Source organism: Contarinia nasturtii, unplaced genomic scaffold (assembly GCF_009176525.2).
Source record: "Contarinia nasturtii isolate CC-2019 unplaced genomic scaffold, AAFC_CNas_1.1 Cnas_scaffold_220, whole genome shotgun sequence".
Classification (NCBI taxonomy): Eukaryota; Metazoa; Arthropoda; class Insecta; order Diptera; family Cecidomyiidae; genus Contarinia; species Contarinia nasturtii.
This window is the reverse complement of record NW_022197577.1, coordinates 3,053,384-3,062,346: the sequence shown is the minus strand read 5'-3', so window position 1 is coordinate 3,062,346 and position 8,963 is coordinate 3,053,384. Positions and strand designations below refer to the sequence as shown.

The window sequence follows — 8,963 nt, the reverse complement described above, 5'->3', positions numbered from 1 at the left end:
CCAATTGCTATTCATTCGTTTCAGAAGCATTTAACTGCTGACCAATTCAGTGTGCGCCTTTCTCGTTTGTGTATATGTGGAAAATTCAGTATGTTCCATTGTAGAAAACAGCTATAATACTATTGTTGAAGGTGTGTAGCCGACTTACGTATGTGGCAACGCACAAATTGTTTGTTTGAATATGCGTGAAAAGAAAAATATATGGCTATACTTCATTTCGTCTGTCGCTATATTCCACAGCGACATTTTTCCCCAGCTTTGATAGATATTCATAATGATCGAATGGCGTGCGCACTCTTTCTCTCTCGCAGAATGTCAAATTTCGAAAAATACCTTCTGAACACAAGTTTTTTCTGTTGTTGTGAATACACATTCATAAATTGTCATTGATTTCAATTGGCTTGGGTGGTATTTATGCGTCGTGATATGTACAGCACACACACTTTGTCAATGCTTCAATTCAAAGTGGTTGAGATTATAAAAAGAGATGTTTGAATCAATCTTAGGCCAGTCTGAACATAAACGGCCGCCGGTTTAAGTCAAAAACTCTTAGCAATGGTTCGTCATCGTTAATATTTTATTTCTCTTTTTTTATATTAAGTCATCATTTTTTGCTTTTATTGTGATTGGATTTTCTTCATCAGGAAGTGAATGTGTTTGATTTATTGTTAGTTAAATGGTCCATTGGCTTGTTGTTTTCTGATCTGAAATCACAATTATTGGACAACTATGTGATGAATATTGTGTTGTGCCATATTTCTATATATTCCATAAATATGATTAGATATTTTATTACACTTTTTTTTGGAATAATTTGTGTGAATTTGATTTTTGTTTTGTATTTAGACGGAATAATTTTAGTTCATTTTATCTCTTCGTTTTGTGATAAAAAAAAAAACTTAAATTGAATTTCGCAGGATGATGAAGATCAAAAAGTGGCTGTAATGCGTAAAGCATTTCAAATGTTTGACACGCAAAAAAATGGTTTCATCGAAACAATAAAAATCTCAACCATCCTGAATACAATGGGTCAATTGTTCGATGACAATGAACTGCAAGCGCTTATTGATGAAAATGATCCAGATGGTGAGTTGTTGAAATGTACAGCGAAAAGCAGCGATGCTTCGAATATGATCAAACAATTGACTCAAATCCTTCGTGATTTTTCATCAGCTACCGGCAAGGTTAATTTCGATGGATTCACAAATATTGCCGGACATTTTCTCCAAGACGATGCTGAGGATGCCGAAGCCATGCAACAAGAACTAAAGGAAGCATTCAGATTATACGATCGAGAAGGAAATGGATATATTACAACAAGCACGTTAAAAGAGATTTTGGCCGCGTTGGACGATAAACTGAATAATGCCGATTTAGATGGTATTAACACTGAGGGAGTCGCTTGTGTTCTTATTTGTCTTCATTTTTTGCATTCTCTTTCTATAGGTATAATCGCTGAAATTGATACAGACGGATCAGGCACTGTTGATTTTGATGGTGCGTAAACAGTGAAATTCTTTTTTGAATCTGAATTTAGATTGATTTACATTTTGAAGCAGTAGCCTTTTTCACTTTTTTTACGTGACATAATCGATTGAATTTTCGCATTCAATATCGTTTCAGAATTTATGGAAATGATGACCGGTGACTAAAGAAGTTTTTGCACATGTGAATCTTAATTATACCCAATTTTTTTATAAGTACTATAATTTTTATCTGCATTTTCTCGCATCACTTCTTCTTATTTTTCTCTTCATAAATTGAAATTGACATTTTAAATTTTATGTGAAGATAACACCGTGACCTGTAATAATTTCAATTTACAAAGAAGGCAATGCGACATTTCAATTTACAAAAATTTGCGCATTCACCGAAAAAAAAGTATTATTTTTAATGAGCGAAGAAAATTGTTACCTTTTTTGTATCTAAAAAAATGTGTGGAAAATTCGTATACATCAGAAAAGCTCACAGCGGGAGGCTCACACGTTGATGTTTAAAAATTACAAAATAAAATTGATTGCAATTTAAAAAAAGTTCTGTTTTAATTTTTTGCTCATCGTCAGGCACATATGTGATTTTTCAAAACTAAATGTTAGTCGAATCGAGTATGGTAATTTATTTAGACATTTTCTGTATAGAAAAAACGATGATTCAGCCATGATTATTTGACATTAAGCGTCTCAAATCGATTTCTTGGCTGCCATTAAACGACGTAATACGTGTATAAAAAAAATGATGTTTCCATTAGAAAAATGCGTGGCAATAACCCAATTGATTCAACATTTGAATCGAGTGGAATTTATAATTACAAAAATAATTGCATAAATAAATCTTGCGTTTTTTGGCGTTTGATCAGACAATTTTCTGCGAGACACACAAAAATGAACAAATAAAACGAACAAACAAATGAAACCGAGAATATTGATGGTGCCAAATTATTCGTTTCGAGTCTAACAATAATCGACTCTCTATACTGAGTAAGTGAGACACATGCAACACAAAAAAAATGTGTTATATTTAGAACCATACTGAATAATACAATAAAAAAAGAGTGTTTTTTCTTTTGGTTAAAAATTATCATTTATTAAATGTCACTTTTTCTCATTTATTTTATTTTTTTGTTTGTACACAAAAAAATCGTATTATCTGTTTCAATCAACTCTATTATATATAAAGTTCACATTGTCAATGGAATTTAAATCTAACTGCTTATCGGTATCTATTCCATTCAATCTCATATTCAATTGCACTAAGTAGACATTTATATGATATACTACGATCTTTTTGTTTTTTTTTTTGTTATTTAAGTTTAAATTTTACATAAAATGTTAACCGGGGGGGAAAATGACGAAGGTTTTTTGGCGCAATATATATTATATACTTGATCGCCTTTACTTCTGGTTTTTAATTCTGACTAGATCGGTTCACTCTTCATCTCAAATATTTCGCATACCCTTCAAGGAAATGAAAACATTAACCTACGATCAAAAAATGACGAAATGTCTTCATGATAATAATTTTAATAAATACGATTAAAATACACATTATTTCTATGCAATAAATATTCAAGATCTTATTGTTACACGTTGTTTCTTATTTTGTTATATGTAGAAATTATACGGCAGAAAAAAAAAACAAATTAAATACAATAAATGGTAAGTGTCTTTTTCTTTGCAATGATGGTCCTGGATTTTTCTCATTTTTTTCTTTCTTTACACGGAAAAATATGGCACTGATCAAGATTTGAAACTAAATTGATAAAGTTCCTTTCAATTCACATAAATTGAAACGAAATCTTTGTTTGATTTATCAACTATTGGAAATGTTTAAGTTTAAGCAAATTTCACTCTGAGATTTTTTTTACAAAGAAATCGTAAGAATATCGGTGATTATGTGGAATAAATGATAAATGTAAAAAAATCAATAAATATCTAAATAAATAAATAAAAAAGAGAATTTTGTTGAGTAAATAAATCACGATTAAATCACAGAAACCAATAAGAGGTCAATCGAAAAAAAACTAATCAGTTGAAAAATTGATTTTCAATTTAAATTTAAAAAAAAATGCAATTTTTCGTTTGTAAATAAATAATAAATAAATAAATAAGTCTAAAATAAATTAAAATTAATTTTATAGACAAATCAGTCTCATGCAAATATGTAAATTAAAAAAATCGAATAAATATTTATGGTTAGCATTAAAAAAATTGGAGATTCTTTGCGGAACTGTTTGTACTTTTTAAATCGAATGATTGTCCGAACTTAAGTGCCTTTTAAAAACGGCAAAGTGTTCACACAATGTTCTTCGATTCAAATTGAATAATTTTGAATTAAATTGATGCTTAAACTTATGCAATATCTAATCTGGTACACTTGTCAGAAAATCATGTTAACAGGCTTTCAATATCATTTTGTTTTCTTATTACATTCAAGATATAATTCAGGTAATATGATCATTGAATACACCATCTTTTATCCTATTGAGATCATTGTGAGCTGTTTTATGTGTCTTAATTTTTACATTTGCATTCGAAATATATGCAAGTTCCTTTTTTAAATTCAAAATGAAGAACTTATCGTTGATATTATTCTGTGTGTGTAAGAAATGCGAAAGAATCGCATGTTACATCGAAAGAATTTATCTACTTAAGCTAAGATTTCATTCACTATGCAAACCTTTTCTTTAAAATGTTTTTTTTTTTAGAAAAATTACATCAATTGCGCTATTTAGAAAAATTCGTTAATCTTTTTTTTTGTATTTTAATGTGTTGTTACAAAAAAACAAGCGATTGATGAGGAGATTTTCTTGGTTGCCAAAAGATAATTTATAATTTTACAAACAATTAAACTGTTGAGTAATCAATTTTTGCGTATGAACATAATTTTTCAGGTAATATCTTTTATTTGGCCATTTTGGATCTACGGAATTTCGTTGCTTTAATCTTACATAAGTCTTACATTGCCGAAACAGAAGGATACCAAAGACTAGTTGAATCAGTTTTGGACACTTTTTTTTAAGAGGATTGACCAGACAATTGTTTTTTCTACTCATCGGTGTGAAGTGAACGGTTGACAATGTCACTTACATTTACAAAACATTTTTCAGCCTGTCTTTCCAATTTTATCATAACAATGTTAGTTAAAGCAACATTTTCGTTTTTGAAATACACTGACCGAAATCGAGAACGAAATTATGACACGAGTACAAAAACTAATTGCCTGATGTCATTCCAATAGCGTCCAACTGTGTAGAAATGAAAAATCCAAAGCCAAAATCCAACCAAAGTTACACAGAGTATTCGTATAGTAAAATGCAATATTACAATGTATTATGTGTGTGGGTATGTGAAAATGAATATTCCACCTATTAAGATTGCTTAGCCCTTAATTTAGTAGTGAACTGCTTATTAATTCTATACATTCAGCGCATACATAATATCAAATATGATTCTGCTTTTAAAATGAAAACATGTTCTACTCACGAAATCGTTGGAACAGAAAAAAAAAATACTATTTATGATATTTGTGTTTGTTTTGTATATCCGTATAATACAAATCGAATGGTCTCTCGTTCACGCGTTTTGATGAAACAATGACTGGATAAAATTTATTTATTTGTTTACTGTGTGCAAAACAAAATGTCACTGGTGAAATGAATTTGTTTAGTGTTCAATGATCGTTGTGCCGCCTTCATTTTTCACATCGATGCCTTGAATGACTTTGGTAAATGCTGCTGCATCCTTCAAACTCAGCACTTGTACGACTTGTGGTTCGGTTCCTGGTTTTGTGGGTGAAACGGAAAATTGTTAATTTGAGTAGATTTTTTTATTTTTAATCACGGGAGACAGCAGTCTCCCAAGTGACGCAATACCAATGTATATTTTGCGTTACTCTATATCTATTGAATATATCGAGAAGAGAGTATGTTATTCAGGCTGAGTAATGTCTGAATAAAAACATACTCTCCTCTCGATATTTTCAATAGATATATACGTTAAAGAAATGAAAATCGAAACCGCTGACTTTTGGAGAGGGGTTTTTGCACAGTTTAGTAGTGCTTGGGCACCAAATTAAGAATCTGCAAAAAATTTCAAAATGTTCAAAATTTTGCCGCCAGCTGAAAATGCATTTTTTCGATTTTTAACCATTGAAATTATTTTTTCGAAAAGAAATATGGCCATATTCGGAATCTTGGGACCGCGTAGATAATGTTTAAAAAAAGATCATCACGATCGGTTGAAAAGTGACCGAGATATAGCCAAAAAAACCGAAATTGGCCGGGTGGTATGTTTATAGGTCCGCTTTTTACTTTTCCGCACACACCTAGTGTGTAAGCAGAGCTGTCAACGAACACCGACGAACGAACGGTTCGTTCGTAGTTTTTTTTATAGAATTTTTGTTCGTTCGTTCGTTCGTAGAAATTAAAATGTTCGTTCGTTAAGTAAATAATATTTGTTTTGTTCAATTTTTTCCTATAATTTATGCTTTCAATACCAAAATTCACAAAATATAATCTACTTTTAATTTCACTAATAAAATAATTATTTTATTTTCATACTTTTCCTACGAACAACGAACGAACAAATGAACGAACGAACGCAATTCATTTCTACGAACGAACGAACGAACGAACAAAATAAAAATATTTTTTGCCTACGAACGAACGAACGTTGACAGCTCTGTATGTAGGGCCCCTTACTAAGGGGAAAGTATTGCAATGGTTCAAAATTTACCTCAAAAACATGACGAATCCGAGGTTAGTTTTGAGATACAATCAATTTTTGATACAGTTTCCTTGAAAAAATCAGAAAAAAAGCCATTTTTGGCTCAATTCTTTTCAACTTTTGGCTCAAAAACGAATATTTTGTATGAGAGATACCCTTATTTTTTATCAAAATTTCTTCAAACCCTCTGAATGTTATATTTTTGTGAAAAAAATAGCCTGTGCAAAGTTTCACGTCATTAAGGTAGCATACAGGCATGGCCTGATATCTCATACAAAAATCCAAATTTTTTGTGACTTTTGTAAGAAAAGTGCCTCAAAAATAATCTTTATGGCAAAATTAATGTCAGACATATTTTTTTATAGTGTTTTGTAAGAAAATAGAATACTTTCAAACTAGCTTTCAAATGTCATACAAATGAGAAATGTCATACAATACTAAATTTTCTTCCGATTTGCTAGAGTTTTTCGCGGAGAAAATTCTTTCGATTTGCTAGGGATTTTCGCCTCAAAAAGTGACTTCCAAAAAAAAAAAACGAAAATTTGTCTAATTAGCTAGAGAATTTTTTGTTTTTGGAAAATCACCCCCCCTGAAAAATTTTCCTCGCACACTACTGATTTAAAGTATTGCGTCACAGTGAGAACTTCGCACGAAGTGTTTTTATCGATATAATGGAAATTGACGATTTTTACCTGGGGGTCCCTGAATCATCATTTGATGCATTCCTGGTGAAACGGTGATCGTTTCCAATCCATCTCCATTATCAACCTATGGCAAAAAATATTCCATTTTATTTAGAAAAAAAGTTTTCAATTTTACACAAGAATGACATTTGGTGAACACACATTTTTAGCTTTTACTCACTCAAAGCACACGCTAATCATAAAATACAAATAAAATAAAACAAAAGTATAAAACAAAAATACGGTAGAAAAAGAAAACATGAATTTATTTCGATTTTCAAAGAAAAACAAAACAAAATTATATTTTAAGTTAAAAATAAAAGGATGTAAATAAATATAAAAGTGAATGAAAGTAATTGAGGAACATGTTGTTGACTATGCGTAAATAAATAACATTTTAAATTCATTGAATTACAAAATTATTCATTATTTGACTATTGTAAATTTAAATCTATTTTGTAGAATAGAACGACTTTCATTTTGATCATTTTATTTGATTGGACTTCAATATTCTTGACGATTCATAAAAATCAAAACAACGATTCGATTAAGTCTACAATTTATGAATTATTTATTTGAAATGGTCGTGAATTATTTCATTTTTTTAAACAGTGGTTCCCAACTCACATATTTTGAGTGCCAAAAAGTCATAATGGTGTCTCTTTCTAACGGAACATAAATAATGCTCTAAATCTTGTTATGGGATTTTTATTGAATTAAAATGCCATATTATTGTTGTTATTATTATTGATTGTGTGCATTAGTTATAATATACTGAAATTGTTTAGTATAAAAGTGTCGCACTGTGAACTAGTTTCGAAAACCGAGAAGCCGTCTGAGTGGTGCGATGCATGCCATTCTTGATCGGATCGTCGCAAAGCAAACATCACTATAAATTGGAGTGCCTAACATTAATTGCACACGCGATGCGACATATTTGGTTCCGATTTATAAGTCCATAAATAAATCACCTGACCACAAAAATCAAAGTCATTAGCGGGAGATTGTCTTTTCACTCATCAAATGGTGAACGATAAAATTCGTCAAGACTTCCATCGCCGGAGTGAATTCGGCGCAACAGGTGATCATCAAGACCAGACAAATTGAGGAATGAATCGAACGAAACGCATCGCAAAGTCAAAAGAAGTATAAAGGGCCCAAACGTACGGATGCTTTGCAGACGTTTTGTGATTTAGATGCCGCTTCTTCGCAAATCCAATCGCGCTATCTTATACTTGGGTAGGTATATCAACATTTAAATCAAAGAACAAGTGAAATAGAATATATTATAAATAAACTTAAATACCTTTTTTTTCAGAAAAAATGTTAAAGATAACAAACTAGCCCTTTAAAACATGATTCGTAGTTTTGAGAGTTTAATACCAATGCTAAACTAGTCTCGGTAGGTTTTCAATCAAAATGACTAAAATTTGGTTGAAATTCTCCATTTAATTCAATACCATGTTTTTTTTTCTTCCAAAAAAGCGACACAGTGGTTAAGGAGCTAGATGATATTGAAAAACCATTTCCAAACCCAAATTACCAATTCCAAAAGAAAGGAAACTAACGTTCCCGAGAAATTGTTCGTGATGACAACGCATTCATTTCATTTGCAGTGATTGAAATGCATGACTGGTTGGGTGTCCAACAAAACTCAATATGGCCCAAAGCCATCAAAATATTTCGTTCGGAAGGATGCATGACAGTTGATCATTTCGATTGTTCTTAAATCTGGTTTGGTGCAAACAGTATCTTCTGAAGCATTCAAGCAATTGAATAATATTTGGAGAAATAGTTTGTCGGTTCGGTGGGTTTTTTCATTATGTGCAAACAGCATCATCTGTTTAACACACACGCATACAAATGACGCTCTGGCATCATGCGTGCAATGAAGAATGTTGACAATGTTCTTTGTTGGTGAAATCGAAGACAAGGAGAAAAAATTGCAGCTCGAATTGGAAAAATTGAAAAAAGAAAGAGCCAAATTGGAAAAAGACACAGCCAAATCACGCCATGACAAAGAAGTCATAGAACAACATTTTGACGAACAACTACA

General features: G+C 31.1%; 2 protein-coding genes across 3 annotated transcripts in view; one reads left to right on the top strand and one right to left on the bottom strand.

Moving 5' to 3' along the window:
- The first annotated feature begins 512 nt into the window (after positions 1-512).
- On the top strand, positions 513-2,010 carry LOC116336931 (troponin C). 2 transcript variants are annotated; one of them, XM_031761159.1, is made up of 6 exons: positions 513-558; positions 918-1,086; positions 1,174-1,380; positions 1,447-1,497; positions 1,624-1,700; positions 1,792-2,010. In XM_031761159.1, exons 1-5 carry the CDS (start codon positions 556-558, stop codon positions 1,650-1,652), a joined length of 459 nt encoding a protein of 152 aa, XP_031617019.1. In that variant the 5' UTR covers positions 513-555; the 3' UTR covers positions 1,653-1,700; positions 1,792-2,010. The 2 variants fall into 2 exon arrangements, with proteins under 2 accessions (XP_031617019.1, XP_031617018.1); XM_031761158.1 differs by having other exon boundaries at positions 1,624-2,010.
- Positions 2,011-3,651: 1,641 nt separating this feature from the next.
- LOC116336863 (DNA-binding protein Ewg) overlaps positions 3,652-8,963 on the bottom strand; it is a 21,984-nt gene continuing 16,672 nt past the window's right edge. Inside the window, exons 9-10 of the mRNA XM_031761033.1 lie at positions 6,917-6,992; positions 3,652-5,278 (exon numbers count right to left, since the gene is read on the bottom strand). Of these exons, the coding sequence (XP_031616893.1) occupies positions 5,163-5,278; positions 6,917-6,992 (192 nt within the window). The 3' untranslated portion in view covers positions 3,652-5,162. The remainder of the gene's footprint in view (positions 5,279-6,916; positions 6,993-8,963) is intronic.

Coding starts and splice junctions, on each gene's coding strand:
- LOC116336931 (XM_031761159.1), top strand. Junction 1,087..1,173: donor TGATGAAAATGATCCAGATG/GTGAGTTGTTGA, acceptor ATTTTTCATCAG/CTACCGGCAAGGTTAATTTC. Junction 1,381..1,446: donor GAATAATGCCGATTTAGATG/GTATTAACACTG, acceptor CTCTTTCTATAG/GTATAATCGCTGAAATTGAT.